The 18,536-nt window shown below is 39.8% G+C and overlaps 2 protein-coding genes across 3 annotated transcripts in view; one reads left to right on the top strand and one right to left on the bottom strand.

Annotated features, from left to right (window-relative positions):
- COG5 (component of oligomeric golgi complex 5) overlaps window positions 1-18,536 on the bottom strand; it is a 171,260-nt gene that overhangs the window by 137,848 nt on the left and 14,876 nt on the right. The gene's annotated exons all lie outside the window — the stretch shown is intronic.
- On the top strand, window positions 644-5,153 carry GPR22 (G protein-coupled receptor 22). 2 transcript variants are annotated; one of them, XM_026046402.1, is made up of 3 exons: window positions 644-1,684; window positions 2,838-2,882; window positions 3,588-5,153. In XM_026046402.1, the coding sequence occupies exon 3, from the start codon at window positions 3,613-3,615 to the stop codon at window positions 4,912-4,914; it is 1,302 nt and encodes a 433-aa protein (XP_025902187.1). In that variant the 5' UTR covers window positions 644-1,684; window positions 2,838-2,882; window positions 3,588-3,612; the 3' UTR covers window positions 4,915-5,153. The 2 variants fall into 2 exon arrangements, with proteins under 2 accessions (XP_025902187.1, XP_025902186.1); XM_026046401.1 differs by lacking the exon at window positions 2,838-2,882.

Raw genomic sequence — 18,536 nt, 5'->3', positions numbered from 1 at the left:
TTTATTCTTACAGATCTATGCTTACTGCTGGAAGGATCCCATACTTACTGCTTTATCCAGGTTGGATACTATGACTAATCTCCGACTTGCTCAAGACTAGCCCCCCCCTTAAAATATATATATATATATATTTCTTGCATTATGCTATACATTTAAGCCATTTATTAAAAATCTGGATTTGAAACACATTCATTCCACGGAAGAARATATTGAGAGTGTGCAAATTAAATAAAGCCACGCTTCCCATATAGCGGGAGACGCTGCCCAATTACTCATTTGAGACAAGAGGACAGTTGTACGTGAAGCCTAGCTGCCCGAGAGCCAGAAAACTCTATTTTCTATCTCTAGTCACAGATGTCCAGCGATTATTACTTCCAGCTGGGGCTTTCGGTAACCTGCACTATTTGGACAAGGCAACTTGTCCGGAAAGCAAGCAAGGTGACAGCAGAAGGAGTTGATTTTATTAGGAAACAGTGACTACACAAACAGATTTTCTATGTAATCTATAAGATCTAATTTTAGATACCTTTTATCCATGCAGTAAGTGCATTACATACTTATATTTTTATATATATCTAACGTATAAATTATAAGCCCTACTTTTAACCTTCTTTTTTCCCTCCCCTTCGCAAGGGCATGCAGCAACCCATTCGATTCACAAGTGACACTATGAAGAATGCAGTTCACCGGGTACCTTTCTAGCTGTATGAGCTGCCAGCCTCAGGATGCATCCCTAAAATGTATTCTTAGGACATAAAAGGAATTAGGAACAAAGCATGGGACACACTTGTATGGCCACTTAAGTGCATGCCACTTGAATAGTATTCACAGAAGACTAACACACCTGCTCAGATTTGCATGAAAAGGCGGTGGCAATGTGTAAAATGGTGAGCGCTTCTTAAAGAGGAATTTATCCTTTAAAACCAGAATTGTGGAAACTACTGATGTTGGAASAAACAACGAAACATGAATTCCCCAAAACAGGACACGCATACTCCACCAGCAAGCTGAACAAGGCTTTCATCAAGCTTTTTCTCTACCACTCATTAAATAACTTATTTGCCATAATGACTAATGGATATTTTTTCCTCTCGGTTTTATGATCTGTTGTGTATTCTCCTTTAATGAAAATAAGCCAAATTAGGTAACTCATGTTTTTTCTCAGAGCACACGAACTGGATTTTATGATGTATAGCAACTTCTTTGACTAAGCCATCACTCAAAAGTAATGAGCAGGAGTATCACAGAAAGAAATACATAAATGTAACTAAAGGATGCCTACGTTCACTTTAAACACAGAGATGAGAGATCTGCTTTTTTTTTAATCCTGGAAAATAAAAATAGACTCACACAAAATGAAACTGGGAAAAGACATTAACATTACTTAAAAGAAGGCTTATTTTTATTGCTGGCTTGAAACTCGGGACAGACACAAAGAATATGTGCTGCCCTGCAGAAGTCTCTCAGGCAGTTAAGAAGTCCCCATGTTTAATCAAAACGTTTTGCTGCTGACCTGCTGGAAGAAAAAAAAAGGAAAAAATAAAGCTACAAGGAATGAAATAGAGGCCAGCTGCACCTCGGCTGCCAGGTGAAAATGCACGTCCAATACGTGGCAGTGTCACCATGCACCGATTTCTGACAAGCTGCGACCATGATCTGAAAGGCCCTTGAGGCGCAGAGACAGGTAGGTCACAAGTTGCATGTACCCGGTCCCTATCCACACCTACACRGAACAGATGCTGTTCAGAAAGGCAAAGGATGGGGTAGATTGTCTGCTTGCCTCAGTATCTCTGCTTTTATTAACCTGAAATCCAGCCAGGGCAACAAAGATGTGATGTTTAAGCCATTTCATCTATTTATGAGGGTTTTTGCAACTTTGTTTTCACCAATTTCAGTTAGCTTAACAGTAGGAGTTAAGATAACRGTTTGTTTTTGTAGATAACAGTTTGTTCTGCTTTTAATTGCATCCTGGCTTTTCCGCATTCAAAATAACTCCATTTACCAAGTAATGCATTTGGAAGGGTTTCTGAAAAACCCTGACAGCTCAGGCAACGTACASAGAGGAAACCGTATTCCTGGGCCTTAATATAAACCCATTAGAGGCTGCCTAAGTTAGAAATTAAACAAAAGCTTTGGAAATATTTCTTCTTTCATGTCACACCTGACACTAATAAATACAAAAGATGTGAACTGGAATATGAGGCACATGTGAATGGGCTGTTACTAAGAAAAATGCTAAGACTTTTCATCATAGATTTGTGATTAATAGAGCTGTGCAGTTGAGGTTTTCATAACTGCAGATAAGATCCATTTGCACATTTGTATCCCAAATGTGCTTAATTTATGCTTTTATTAAAGAAAAAGGGATGATTTTTAAGGCTCCCCTTAGTGCTATGCATTTTTAATGTGTTCAGAGTGGAGCAAAGCTCTGCATTTAAATTTGTTTTCATGGCAAATCCAACCCCTCTTAAATTTCAGCCCACTTAAAAACATCTCAAGTATGAAAACATGAAACTGAATAACCTCTCTTCAAAGCTCAAGTGCTGGCTGACAATATAAATACAAGTGTCGGGTATTTTAAGCAGGTGCTGCATTTACAACCTGTACATTTACCATGTGTAGAACGAAGCAGATACTGCCACAAAGTAGAGGTGACCTAGATGTAATCAATGCTATTCTTTTKAATCTCACTCATAATCAACATAAACACAAAACACTGAGAGATTTGTTGGATATGTTGGATATAGAATTTAAAGAACAGCTGAAAGTATTTTTTTCTAAAGCTACTCCCTAAGTCTATGCTGAAATAAAATTAAATAATCTTTCTTCTCATACAGGCAACAATGTCTTGACATTGAGTATTCAAATCGGAAGAAGGAAAGGTAGCAGTTTTATTATCAGCTCCATTACCCTAAACCTACCWCAGACTGCATTCAAAATTACATAAACTTCCCTCACTGTAGGGTTCGTGCACCTAGATATAGTTAATACAAAAATGAATACARGTCCTCAAGCTCTCCACAATTCTGCAGAATTAAAGATCTTCWAGTCTCAATCCATGAGACTGTTATAAATTCTTCAAGAGAGAAAGCCTGTTAAATTGCCATGAAATAATTTAAATGTTCTTGTGATGCTACAAAAGCTGCAGTGCTCCACATCCCCCCCCCCTCTCTTTTCTCACAAGAGCCTTTTTAAAACCATCTCAAGTCCTAATCTGTTAATACTTAACAAGGTTCTCCTAAAATGGCCCTCAACACTCGATTCAAAAGCAATGCACAGTGGAGTTTATTCAACAAATGAGCCCTTTGTCAAAGCCACATCACCATAAATAAAGCCTTGCCTCCAGAAGTGGAAGCTTTTTTCCATTTCCTTTTTTTCCAACAACTCCTGCTTTCCTTTAAAACGGAAAGATCTTATTCTAGGTCCTTAGACCTCCGAACGCGTGCCAATTAAGGCTCCAAACAYACAGTGTATTAAGAGCTTGGTAAGAATAGATGCTTTTCCTCCCTCCTCCTTCCCCAGTCCTTACCTAAAATAACAACGAGTGTTAAAAGTCAAATAGTGCCGTATTTTATTTCACCTTTCAGGAGAAAAAACCACCGCGACAAAAGAATGTGTTTCTCCCCATCTCTGGAAGTCAACATGCAGTCCGAATCTAACATGACAGTTCGAGATGCCATCGACGACATCGACACCAACATGTACCGGCCGCTGTCCTATCCATTAAGCTTTCAAGTTTCTCTCACTGGATTTTTGATGCTAGAAATCGTTCTGGGACTTGGCAGCAACCTCACCGTGCTGGTACTTTACTGTATGAAATCCAACTTAATCAATTCTGTCAGTAACATAATTACAATGAACCTTCATGTACTTGATGTAATAATCTGTGTGGGATGTATTCCTCTAACTATAGTTATCCTCCTGCTTTCGCTGGAGAGCAACACGGCTCTGATCTGCTGCTTCCACGAGGCTTGCGTCTCCTTTGCGAGCGTCTCCACGGCCATCAACGTCTTCGCCATCACCCTGGACCGCTACGATATCTCCGTCAAACCCGCCAACCGCATCCTCACCATGGGCAGGGCCGTGATCCTCATGACGTCCATCTGGATCATCTCGCTTTTCTCCTTCCTGATTCCTTTCCTCGAAGTCAATTTTTTCAGTCTTCAAAGCGCAAGTACATGGGAAAACAAGACCCTGCTGTGCGTCAGTACCAACGAATACCACACGGAGCTGGGAATGTACTACCACCTGCTCGTTCAGATTCCTATCTTTTTCTTCACTGTCGTGGTGATGCTCATCACCTACACCAAAATACTCCAGGCTCTTAACATTAGAATCGGCACACGATTTACACCGGGCCAAAAGAAAAAAGCTAGGAAGAAAAAAACTATTTCTTTAACCACTCAGCACGAGGCCACCGACGTGTCGCATGGCGGCGCGGGGCGGAACGTGGTCTTTGGCGTGAGGACTTCGGTCTCCGTAATAATCGCCCTCCGCCGAGCCGTGAAACGGCACCGGGAGCGCCGGGAGCGCCAAAAGCGAGTCTTCCGAATGTCCCTCCTGATTATCTCAACCTTTCTGCTCTGCTGGACACCCATCTCTGTTTTAAACACAACCATTTTATGTTTGGGCCCAAGTGACCTTTTGGTAAAGCTGCGCTTATGTTTTCTAGTCATGGCATACGGGACGACTATATTCCACCCGCTGCTTTATGCGTTCACAAGGCAAAAATTTCAGAAGGTTCTGAAAAGCAAAATGAAAAAGCGAGTTGTTTCAATAGTGGAAGCAGATCCCTTGCCGAATAACGCTGTCATACACAACTCATGGATAGAGCCTAAGAGGAACAAAAAGATCTCTTTTGAAGACAACGAAGTAAGGCAGAAATGTTTAGTACCTCAGGTTGTCACTGACTAGACTCCAGTATCCACCAAAACACACCGAGAGGAATATTTGAATAAACTGTAGAAAAATACTGCCAAATAAGGGAAAAAAAAAACTTTTTTAAAAAAGCACTATTGGCTAGACTGTAAATTTTCAACATATATGTTAAATAGAGTAGGTCTTGCATATTCAATCTCTTCATTATGTAAGATAAATGTTGCATGGCCGTTTGTTAGCGTAACACCATGTGTATATTTGTCAAAAATATTCAAGTCCTCTTTTTTTAGAGAATAAATAGCCTTAAAGAAGTGCAAACTTTTAAAAATATTTTTATGACTCAGTTTCTCTGTAAATGTAAAAGAATTTTTAGATGAGAATTTAACTCCAGAAATATTACGTTTTCTAGTGCACAAATTCAATGTTTCACCTGACAAGGCATTTTAAAATGGAATTCATAAATTGGCTTGATAGAAATATCCCAAATTCTGTGCAGCGACAGCTTGGACACGCTTTAACTTCACATTTAGACAGCCTAGTGATTTTTGATTTCGCCAGCATGTGATTATCATACATACATTCGGAAAGCCAGTTATGCTACATGTTTCAATTAACTGTTTAGAACTGATTAATTTTGATGGGGGAAGCTGTAATAATCATATTGTTCCAGGGGCTGAGCAGCACCTTTGAGTAAGTAAATGAGAAAACAAAAAGACAGTCTGTTTTCAAAAGCGTCCTTAGGAAGGGCAGTACAGGCTCAGCCCCAGCTTCTGCGTAAAGAACAAACAATCCTGAACGATTACAGAGCTGTTCTTTTTCCATGGGGAGCTTTGGGTCGGGGAGTGGGGAGAAGAGGAAGGAAAACATACTATATGAAGGCAAAAACCCCAGAGAGCAAAAAGTTATTGGCCTTGATATTAAAGAGCAAAGAAACCACCCAAGCCACCCCCTGCAAATGTGGAGGTTTTAGCACCGAAGGGGCTCGGCAGCTGGAGCTGCAGCACRACACGGGCACCTTCGATACAGATATTTTTTCTTCTTTACCTCTCTGCATATCCTTGCAGCTGTCGAGGGCCACAGTAGGGAGAATAACGAAATAACGGGCAAAAAAAATCTTCTATTTGCAATATTTGGAATTCTCCCTTCACTGCTGTTTGGTTCTGCTCACAGAGCTACACGGCCACAAGCCAACCAGAACGACTGTTAGCTGCTTCGTTATTCCTGGGACAACCATCTCTGTTCCACCGCTGTGGCTACAGGCACCGAGGTGGTTACTAGCTGGGGACAGAGGGCTGTAGCTTCAGCATCAAGTGCAGAGAGTGATTTCACTGGACCGGCTGTACAAACTCCTCAGCGTGCTACTAGCTACCGGTGTAATTAAAAGATTAATTCTACGTAAGTATGGGCTTCTAAAAACAAAAGGGAAACGAGATCTTTGATTACAGGAGCTCGTTTGACTGAAGATATGGAAAATGGAGATTTGCAAAACACTTCTGAAGTTCTTAGGCAAAATAAGCAATTTTTTTGTTTTKKTTTTTTTTAAACAAGAATGAAAAGGCTATTTTCCATCTCAAATACTAAATAATTCATTCATATTTGTATTGCCAAAACTATGTTTTGTGGTAAAAAAGCAGCATTTTAATGTACCTTAGATTACTTTGGCTCATGGCTTAGCTTATGAGGGAGGACTTCAAAAGAAAATTTTACTGCATCTCCTTACCCCATAAGTACCAGTCACTTGCAACCACACGCATTCTACCTGTAAGCTTTCTTATTTAAATAATAATAATTCATTATCTAAAATTACTTAGATTCATAGTGCAACATTTATTCAAATATAATTATTTGGCTTTGTTCTAAAAGCTAGTTTGACATTATCTGCATGCAACTGCACCCATGTAAAAGCAGTGGAAATTTCACTGGATCCATCAGCYCCTGAAGTCCCATTTGAGTGATGGAGGGGAGACAAGCACTTAATGCCTTTATGCAAGAAATACTTTTTCTGAAATCCCAAATGTTCAAACTGAGWATTAAAAAAATAATAATAATTTTCAGACTAAGCTCTTCTAAAAAGAAACAAGCAAACAAAGTCACAGCAGGAACTATTATTTTTGCTTTTTATGTAATACTTCCTTCCTTTGCCTAGGTATCTTCTGTATTCAGAACACGAACAGGAGAAGAAAAACAGGAATGTTTAACAATGTTAAAGGTGTAACATGGCTTAATTGATTAGTTATCTTCCAAAAAAGCATTCTTGTATCAATTTCAAATATTATTCATTTATTTAAGCAGAAGAGGAAGAAGAAAAGAGATCAGGATGACCCTTATTTATGAACAGGCATACAGTAGGTCATGTCCTTATTCTAGGAAAAGCATATAAGAACAGCTTGCAAAGAACAGTTTTCAGGTTTCTCAAAAAATTGACATTACTTTCTAAAACTTGATAAATCCCCAATACTACACATTCAGTGTGGATAGCACTAGAAAGTCAGATTCAGTCAGCTAAAATTTTACAACAGGTAATAAGTAAAGCAAGAGGTGAAGTGAGCTGCATTCACAATCACTGATTTCCTGCAAGAATACAAGCAAGTTCATTTTTACATTTATGATTCTTTACCTTTCATTAAATAAGAAATGAACTTAAATATAATGCAGAAACGCACCTCGAGGTCTGTAGAAGAAAACTTCACAGAGCAGAAAATAACCGAATTCAGACTAGGGGCAGCACTACAAAGGTGCAGCAGTGTTTACAAAGCAGCATCCTCCATGATCCGCACCACAAAGGCGAGGGATTTAACACAACCCAGGCAAAGTTGAGAGCAGTGAGAGCAGAGCGTCCATCCCTGGAGCAGCGAGTGAGGGAAGAGCGCCCGTCCCCGGATTTGGGGAGGGCTGGGAAGGGGCCTGGGGGTGCTTCACGGCCGAGGACTAGGGCGGAGTGGGGGATCAGGCAGCCGCGTGGCCCCCAGGGGCGGACACGGCACAAGGGCAGCCGCTCTGTCCTCACGAAGCGAAGCGCCTCTCGCGCGGAGCCCTTAGCTCGGCCTCACCTCAGGCGCGCGGCCTGGGGCGGCCAGAGCGGCCACGGCTCTGCCAAAACATCAAACGCAGCAAAAATCCTGGGAAGCTGAAGTAACGGCAATGGTTATCACGTGCTCTCTATAACGCAATAACTGATACCTCTCTGTGTTTTAACTTCATACGCAGCTCCACTCAATTTTATGTTGTGTAATGTGGTTAGTCTACACTGAAAACACAAGAGGCCGGCTCTGGGGTCAGCACCTATCCGAATATTCGGGAACCACCCCTTAAAGAACTAGCGCAGCACAGATCAGCGGAACAGGGACATGAATGTAGCACAAATACCCAGTTTCAAGGTCTCAGCAACTTTTATGAATTACAAGACGTTGCTGCCATGTTCAGAGCATTTTCCTCATTACTGTCAGCACAACAGGAATAATTTCAGTAATTTCTAACTATATTAGATTAAAAACGTATATATCTGGGTGCTTATTAGATCAATACAGGTCTACTCTTTTATCACTTCAAATATACACACATCTGCATTATAAATTACTATATGCCAATAAACATCAAAAGAGGCCTTCCATATTAATATCTCTACTGTTCATATATTGTGAGGATTTTGATAAGTGAAAGGGTTCGTCAGAACCAGATCAAAAGACACTGGACAAACAGTAAAATATCTTCTCCATTTTTTAGGAAATAATGTATTCAATAGGATACATAATTTACGTGGACACTGAAAGGATCTTTCCTGCTACTAATCATTACCTGCAAATGCGCCTAATAATTCTTCTTTGACATCAATGTGTCTGTTAGGCAGCAAAATTCGTCATTAGTTGAATATTTTAGTTATGTTTATCTGGAAAATATTTCAGTTCCAAAGTGCCATTAAGTTCTTTTAAAACAAGGCAGCATTTCTTTATGGAAGGTTCAATGTGCTATTAGAAGAAATAATATACATTAAGTTACCCTTCTCCCCCTTACTGCTCAACCAAATACCCAAACCATACAGCTACAGCTTCTGTCTTAAAACCCACTAGTTTTATGAGGCCAAACCCCGCTCCCACTTGACACACTGTGTTGCAGTATCACCAGATTCCTCCCTCTTGCACCCGGAGGAGAGTAGAAGCCGGCTCTGTAATGACCTTGTCCTGTTCGGGAGGCATCTACCARTCTTGCAATTCAAACACTGGAAGCAAACCTGGGTTTTATTTTTAAGCAGATCTCCAAGCTGACTGATAGGAGAGCCAGAACGGACTCGAGSGCAGTGGGTTATGAAGAAGACAGACGTGAAGTCCCCGGGGAGCCCAGGCCCAGGACGGTTGGTGGGCACTGCTGCCAAGCAGGAGCATGGGGAGGTGCAGGGCTACGGCACCCATCGCAGGGCAGGGGGATGCTCCCGACCCACACATCCAACTCATATAGGAAACCCACACATTTCCCACCCTGGAAATGCAAGGCAAGACACATGGTTTTGCCAAAAATGTCAAAAAGTAATGAAAGAACCACATAAACGTGGAACCCTAGACAGGGTTAATCCCTGTGCGTTGAATAAAGCACAGCCAAGCCAGGAGTGCACATTATTCTACCACCTATTCAATCCCAGAGTATGCCCGGAGTACCTAGCTGCCAAGCACATTCTTGCACAGAAAAGGCTYGATCTCTGTTCCCGGGGACAAACACTGTGAAAATGCAGTTGTGATTTTCCCCCTCAAATGGACAGTGATCAGATAACTTTGGTTTCTCTTTATGCTTCTTCAGCGTTTTCATGCCAGAGTGTATTTTCAATAACCACTTCTTTATCTAATTTTAATTACTTCTGCAGAATATTAAATTGACAGAGAAAAAGACCATTAGAAATTTTTTGATGTTATGGGCTAGAATTACATCTTAAATAATTAACAATCAGGGAAAAAAGGAGGAGGAAATATTGTCCTATGTATTTACTTAATGCATTTTGCATTATCTATTTTGCCAGTTTATACAGAAATTACCATACAATGAAAAAAAAAAAGTGGGGAGAGAAAAAAAAAAAAAAAAAAAGAAGAAGAAGAAACTCTAAGTATTTCAAGTGAAGATTGTGGGGCATGTCCATGATGTGAAATAAAAAAAAAAAAAAAAAAGAAGAAGAAGAAACTCTAAGTATTTCAAGTGAAGATTGTGGGGCATGTCCATGATGTGAAATTATGAAATGATAATTTATACGCAGAATTAGCGGTGTCCTTGGGTACGGGTGTTCCCGTGGGCCGCACACCCTGGCTGCGCTCGCAGGCGCCWTTTGGGAAACGCACCTTTTGCTCTCTGCCCTCTCGAGGGGGTTTCTTCCTTCCCAGCCTCTCTGGGAACAGTTTGGCTTGACACYCTCTGCTGAACAAACTGGKGTCACCGCTGGAACAACAACATTGSAGGGAAATTCTCTCTCTGGCTATGTGGGACTGTTAATAACGCAGCAGTATTAGCCCAGCTTTACCTCAGCTGCACTAGGGGCTCTCACAACATAATATTGAGATTTTACTTCAAACTGAGCTCATTAAGAAGGAAAACAAACACAGTAGCTGGTGACAAAGTCTTGCTGCTTTGCATCTTTTTTTTTTTCCCACAGATATTACTTCAAAATTTAAATCCCTGTCACAAAAAACAAGGGAGAGAAGGAGGAGGGAAGCAGGAAAAAGAGAGCGTTTCCCACATTTGGGAATTATCGCAGGGCTCCCTGGGCACACGGGCACATCCAGAGCGCTGTCCAGTGCTGTGTCCCGCTCCGTGGGGCAGGGAAAGGGACTGGCTGCAGCGCAGGGACCGGCTCCAAGTGCGGGCGACTGCAGGCACCGTCCCCACCAGCGAGGAGGAGCATCCAGCTCCCCTGTCCACCAGCCTGGCGAATGAGGCCGGCTAATGAGGAACAGCTAACAAGGGAAAAACCTTTAAAAGACACTCCTGTGAGGGCAGATAAGGTTTTAACAACGTTAGATGCTTCAACAGGAAAAGGCTTCCATCAACTAAATCCCTAACCCCAAAGAGCTCTCGTAAAATACTTAGATGAAAAACTAGTTTCTTGTAACACACACACGAACATATATGAAACACAATGCAGCTAAAAYAAAAAGATTTGACATATGTTTTTGCTCCTGCAAATCTATTGCAAACAGGAACTAAAATACTCCACAAGAGAGCATTTTTTCCCCAGATACAAGGTACAGTCTAGGACTGTATTTGCATGGACTAAAAATGACGACGTGCTATTTTAATGCATCTTCTGAACAGTTACCATGCAAACATCAAACTGCAAGAAATTTCCCAGTTGAGTGATATATGGTTTAAACTCTGTGTTTAAACTGGAACAAATATTTAAGTCGAGTTATTTTACTTTATGAAGTAACCACACTTGCAGTGTGCGGGCACTGCAACATTTTCAACCTGTATGGTAAGCAGGACCAGTTCGCTTTTCCTTCYAAATCTTACAGTCCATAAAACACTCGAATCAACTAACACTTGAAAATTGCTTCCATGAGACAAGAGAGAGGAAAAACTATTCCTCTATCTATGGAAAACAGCATATTTTAAAAAGTTGGTTCCTACATGCAAGAATTAAATCTTATGCTCCAGTACTTACTAATTTATACTACAAACAGCAACGTATCAACTGATCTTCAAGGCAAGAGAGAACTGAGTTATAGAAACACTGGTTCCCATCCAGGGAAGACTCGTTTCAATCCTCTTTTCATAGCTATTTGCTTAGATTTTTTCTTTAATCTGAACTGGCTCATGTTAAATTCAACATGACCAGGATAAAGTTGGTTGTTACCTACAAGATCTGACCCACCAGTGTTGACTTTTACTCAAGCACTCAAACAAAAACTGTTCACATACTCCCATTTTTCAATTATTTTATCCATTTGAGTGTTTCAGATTTCACCTTCCAGTCCTCAGCACTTGTCATGTCTTTCCCTGCTAGTCAAAGAACCCTTCTGTGAGCCTTTATTTTCTCCCCATGAATGAACCTCAACCATTTTAATCTTCTCAAGAAAAAGAGTCTATGTGGTCTTYTACTGTGACATGCATAATTACATTTATTCACAGGTATCCACCAAACTACACTTTTACCTGTGTATGTTTCATATGTATTTCATACCACTAATCCAGAAGTACCATGTTTGCTGACGTAGCTACAGAAACATCTGTTAAGAACAGACAGTAACTACAAGGGGAAGACGTTTATTTAAAGWCTTATTTCTGGGACTAGTGTCTTGCAAGAGCCTTAAAACATCTAAATAGAGCAAATGATACACAAAAAAAYTGCAATGCATGGCTACAATTTCTTTACTCAGCTAAGCAATCAGAGATCAGTTTTGTTTGACAAGAYCTCTTTTCCATAAAAGTGCATTTGACTATCACTCGTTCCACTTTATACTACTTCCTTCAAAAGAATTGTTCATTTATTTATTTTTTCCCCAACAACAGCTTTGAGYCTGGCTGACTTTGATTTCAAAAGGAATATCCCGTTTCTCTTTCTGAATATTGGGAACAAACAAGTCTCTTGGACATTCCCTAGTACCCTAAGAACTCCAACAAGTTACAAAGTGAGGGCTCCACAGAGTTAGAGCATTAGARTAACAGCCTCCCCGCTTGCTGCTGCATTACACAGTATCCTTAGACTGTCACAAAACAAACGGTCCTACTGCTGTCCATATATGAAATAACAGACTTGCTAAAAAAGCCTCCCATTCAGAGATGACCAATCTTGAAACCTATAATATTATTAAGATTATTCCAGAGTGTGCATTTTTGTGATTCCTGCCAGCCATGGATTTTTTCCCAAGTACTTGAACCTTACTCTGTCTTTTACATTTATAATGCATACCAGTTGTGCCTATACAGTGTTTTCCTTTCCCACTTTTTAACTGTTTTTTGTTGTTTTTACACATTATAACTGCTGCCTTTGCTTTGCCAGTATACTCAAATAGGCTTTAAATCAGGATTATGCAGTTCTTTAATTCCAAAAAGCCAATATTCCACAATCTAATCAAGTTTGGTTTATCTATATGTATTTGTTCAAACCACTGAACAGAAGATCCTCACATCAGAAAATTCACCCTTTTCAAAACTGAAACATTAGCCACTGAGTCTGTTCTGTCTACCATGTRCATGAGGCCACAACCATTAATCCTTTGCAACAACCAGCTTCTATAGACAGTTGACTATGGGCTTCTCTGTACTGGGAGCTTTCTCTTTATTTATCATGAGAGAATGCAAAATAATTTTCTTCCTCTTGATTATAACAACTTCTCTGCCAGACAGAAATTGGTCATGTTTTACTACTGGCCATAGCATATGTCCAGTCTAGTTTCCCAAGGTGGGGTCTTCTGTGCCACCGCTTCTTCCACACATCTCAAACATGCTGAGACGATAATGCCTCCATTTCCGTGGGTTCAGAGGGTTGTAAAAGTAACATCTTTGGGATTTTGTTAGCTAGCTATCTGATCCATATATTCTGCAAATTCCTATTCTATTACTCCCAATGAAGATTTCCAAACATGATTTGCTATCACCATTATTGGATCCTCTGGACACAAAAATCCTCCCTTTTCTTCCCCAGCATCACATGTTACCTGCCCACTTCCTCCATTTCATCCATTTCTAGTATCCTGGCAATTGCTGAACCTGGTAGCCCAAAATGAGAAAACAATTCTTTTTCCACCCCCCAACACCTGAACAATCCCAAAGTGTTCTTTAGAAAACCTCTGTTATTATTCAGTACAAGCACCAGCTTCTGTTGGATGCATGAAATCCTCCAGCCTCCCAGAGGGACACAAACATTCTGAACTGCTTCTGCTGCAATTTCCTTGGATAAAACACAACAGATTTCACCATTTGCCAGAGATAATAAACATGCCACTTGCTGCAACCTTCCACCAAGCTCACCTTGGTATATGAAGTGTTTCCAACTCTTCCCAAGAGGAAGTCATTATCCACTTGAGCTCCAACTACGGAGCCTGATGGCCTCAGAAATTACTGGGCTGTTACAGTGACCGTGGGGAACCAGCCTTCAGCGCCCTGCAGAACTTGCAAGTCTCAGATGTATGGACTTTGTTAGGCTGGYTCCACAACGCCCAGGAAAGGAGAACAGAAAAAGGTGCAAATGTCAAATCCTATCAGAACTTCCGACAGTGAAGATCACATGAAGACCTACTTGAAAAACAGAATTACTGCTTCTTYGCAGAACTTCCACAGAGAACAAAAGGGAAGTCTTTATTTTGCACTTCCATGGGCCTCTTTTTTAATAGTAAATGGTGGCAAACTCCTCAGAGCTGGATTTTTCCAGGCTGGTTTATTTGCAATACACATTCTGAGTGGCAGTTCTTAACAGTTTGCTTAAACTTTCATGTCCACTGAAATACACTGAGAATACAACATTGAGAATACAACCCCACACGATTTATAGGTTTAGATGTAATACTTCTCTGCTTAGCCAATATCCCTGTATTCACTTATTATCGTGAATTATGTAATCTGTCTTGCCTTCTGTACTCATTATATTGATGAATTAAGGTACAAAAAGGCTTCTTTCAAAGATTCACAGCTAACCTCTGTATCTTCTCTTCCTTCAATAACAAGTTATCCTTTTTTACCTCTTTTCTCATCTTTGCCACGCATACCCTTTTTTTTTTTCAGCCATTACAGATTTCTGAAGTCAGTGTATAACAAATTACTGCATGCAAACGTGGATGGAGTTTGTAGAATTTCTTCAGTTCCTGACAGATTTTTATATGTGACCTGAAAGCAGAAATTTCTTGCAATTATGTTCGTCTCAAAACTGAAAGGAGCCAAAAGACCTACAATAGATTCCACAGCCCAGTTCTCTGAAGTTGTATTTATCCTGTATTTTCTTAAACACAGGCATTCAGAACTAGAAGATTATTTATATCACAGGTTCCTCTAAATCCTTTCATATCTACCATCCAAATATACATGTAGCTGACAAACACAACAATACCTGCAGTTCAAACACTCAACACGATACGGGAAAAAGCAAAAACAAGACTCAAACTCCCTTGATACCATCCTTCTGGTTGGGAATAAGTATTTCTTATTTAGTCTAATTCTTGTTTCTTTGGTAGGGATACTTTGAGAGAAGAATTTTTATAATGAGGGGAAACAATATTTCTCTAGAATCTGGAAACTAGATTTATATCTTGGAAAAAGTCTTTGATGGGCTTACAACCAGGATAAAGACTACTAGAAATACTCCACGTACTGTTGGAAAGGCAATTTGAACCCACATTAATTAACTTCTGACACAATCTTGCTAATAAAATATCAATAACTTGCCTCTAGGGAGCAAGTAATACTTCAAGATTGAAAGCCAAGTACCAAATTCATTTTAAAATATCTGATATACATCCCTTTGACAAGGTCTACATACTCGAGACACAAATTCCTGAACACCTAATAACACAGCAGAATCAAATTCTTCAAGTTGCTATAGCTAAAAGAATAATCTCAAAAACAGAGATCAGCTTAACATTAATATGACAAAACAGCTTCATAATTCATTCAATATGGCAAATTWAAAAAATGTTTGTGGTTTAAAGGAAATTAAACATCAAGAAAATCCACTCTTACAATTATATATGGATTCATTTTCAGAACTGTATGCATGAAGAAAATTAGATTTTAAGAGATCAGGGTAGTTATGGATTTGAAAAGAGACAGCAATCAAACCACCACAATCACATTAACCTAAATCAGTAAACTTTTAAAAATTTGAGGAAATGTAAATTCATGCTCTATTATTTAAAATTTACGTTRAAAAACAGAATTTCAATAGCATTCATTTTTATTTCCCTTGTATCAAAATCATCCTTACTTCCTAAAATTATTAGTGATTTCTAACCTCAGTTAAGGTTTGGAAGAAGAAGGCATGMCAGAGGTTGAAATAAAACACAACAATCGTATATATACAAAGCAATTTGCCCARCAAAGTTTCCAAGGTAGGAACTCCAAGCTTAGGGAAACAACTACATTGTCTGTATCTGGAAAATTTCTCTGCCATATTCRAAGAGGATGATCAGATCTTACTCTATTCGCCACTTTCTCATGAAAAACTGTATTAAGTTTTGCAATACAGTCAGTTTGATACATTAATTTGAACTTTTCACTTGGAAATACCAAACTACTAGATTTGTTATATGCTATTAAAAAAAAAAATCTTTCCTATTGGCATTTGAAGCAAAGAAAGAAATGCAAACTCATAGAAGTGCCCTACCTCTACCTGAAAGTAAAGATGGCATAAAACAAAGGGAGATGGCATAAAACAAAGGGAGATGGCATAAAACAAAGGGAGATGGCATAAAACAAAGGGAGATGGCATAAAACAAAGGGAGATGGCATACAGTAACTGTTGGATTCATAATTGAAATGAAGATAAAACGAGTGGGTGGCACAGACACTAGGGAAGAGCACAAGGACAGGCTCCTACGTGCATTACACCAAAATATTTGGTCGTGCAGCTTCATTTATGAAACACTGTGACTCAGTAGAAGCTTGAGTAGCTCTTCATTTTACTTTAATTTGCAATAAATCAAATMGTAACTTTGGCAAACATGAAGCCATATTAAGAAAACAACGAGATATTTTAAATAACCAAGTGCATTTTTTGTTAGCCCAAATCACCTCTAGTTCTCCATGACACTCCCTCCCATGTGGAGATAAAAGATGGATTAAGTAATAAAACTAGAGTCTTTCTGAACATAATAAATTAAAGCACTACAAATGAGTTTTCCTCTTCTTTTCAATATTTAAAATAACTAACTACCTCTGTTGCATGAAGGTTAATTGAACAGTTTATCAACATTATCACATTAATAATAATGAATTGTTTTGCAATGTATCTGATCTTGATAGTAACCAAAATGCATGAGAAACACAGTGCCTGATACACATAAACATTTTTTTTCTGTGATTAATATATCATTAATCATACACAGTTAACCACAGTGTAACTGAAATAAAAGGTGCAAGTATTTTTTTATATCTACGTTATATCTACTTGACTTTCCTACTAAGGAGCTTTTATTGCTATAAAATACTACAAGGAAAATGTTGCAAAAACTTCTTTTTAATGTAAACCTCAATCTTACCGCAGCACAACCTCAGGCAAAATTAACCAACCAAAATGGACAACACGAAACTGAAGAACACAGAGATCACCCCAAACACCACTAAGCTACAGGCAGTGACTTTAGCACAGATGATTTCGGCATTCGAGTAAAGGCCTGGCAGCAGCCCTGCTAATGCCACTGGGGGTGGAAAAGCCTCTTTTCACAAGATATTTGCACTTACTAGGGATCCAGACGTACCAGCTACACCAGCGACATTCAAATACTGCAGATGGCTCCGAGCGGGTCGTGGAGCTCACTCATCCTCAGCACGACTGACACCCCAGGCAAAGCATCACAGTAGCCCGGCTGTATAATTCCTATTAATCAAATTAGTTCAATTATCCCTACAGAACACTGAGCTGTGCTACCCAGACATATGTTACGCTATTGCAGAGGACACCAGATCTTGCAGAATTAAATAAATGGTAGTGCATTCACATCCACAAGCAAAACTGCCAGGAAAGTATTTTTCCCCTGTAGATCTGTCTGTGTTGGTTCCTCTTTGAGGAGTTACACACAGCAATATAATAAATACTGGTCTGCTCTGTGTACCAGCAGTAAAAGAGCTCAATGACATGATAGTAACAGGGTCCTTCCCCAGCTTAACTGCAGCTTAGTTCAGCACAGAATCCAGCTCTGTGATKGCAGACTCTAAATTTCTACTTGCAATAGAGAAAAAAAAAATAAAAATTAAGAAAATCAAGTGAATCTCCTCTGGAAAGAAAGGGAGACAGTGCATGACAGCTACTGCAGTATCGATGGCAGATGTTCACAGCGCTTAGTTCTGGCCAACTATCACTGCAAGTTCAGCAGTGCTGTTGTACAGATGCTTAATAAGGCTAACGTAACAAGTGCACATCGTGGAAACAATTGGTACAGTTAACTATAATCTTCCATAGCTATGGATTACTGACCTAAAATAGCCACAAAAATGCTTACTAACAAGCTGTACATATGTTTTGAACAAATCACAATTGGTGTTTCCTGACTACCGAYCAGTAGTGCCGAGCATTTTGATAGGCACAAAACACTCATCATCACTCCCAAATATTAAAACTTATGAAAGTTAATCAACATTTTTCTCATAAGCAGCTGACTCTGAGAAACAGATAGCTTGCCTTCTTTCTCAGGGGAGAAAGACAAGCAGCGTGGTCCTTACGTTCACACAGCCAGCACTGCCCTCCTCCTCAGCCTTGACACATTCTCCTGGAGGTTTCGACGTCAGGGTTTGGAAAGGCAGTTCTGGCAGCGCTCCGGCATCGCGACGAGCTGCACGAGGTTAACTGGAAAGCCAGGCTTTAAATGAGCACTCAGAGCAAAAGTGCTCGGGGCACAGGGGTAAGCTGAAGGTCTTTACAGAGGTTTATCTGCTCTTGCATCTGAAGGAGTGATAAGAAGAGGCTGAACTAATGCAGTGATAGGGATCTTCCAGGCTGTCCTGAGATTCCAGGAGGGTACAGGGCACAGCGCCTT

Source organism: Nothoprocta perdicaria, unplaced genomic scaffold (assembly GCF_003342845.1).
Source record: "Nothoprocta perdicaria isolate Ctin4 unplaced genomic scaffold, notPer1 scaffold_44, whole genome shotgun sequence".
In the NCBI taxonomy this organism is placed as follows: Eukaryota; Metazoa; Chordata; class Aves; order Tinamiformes; family Tinamidae; genus Nothoprocta; species Nothoprocta perdicaria.
This window is presented reverse-complemented; position numbering and strand designations above follow the sequence as displayed.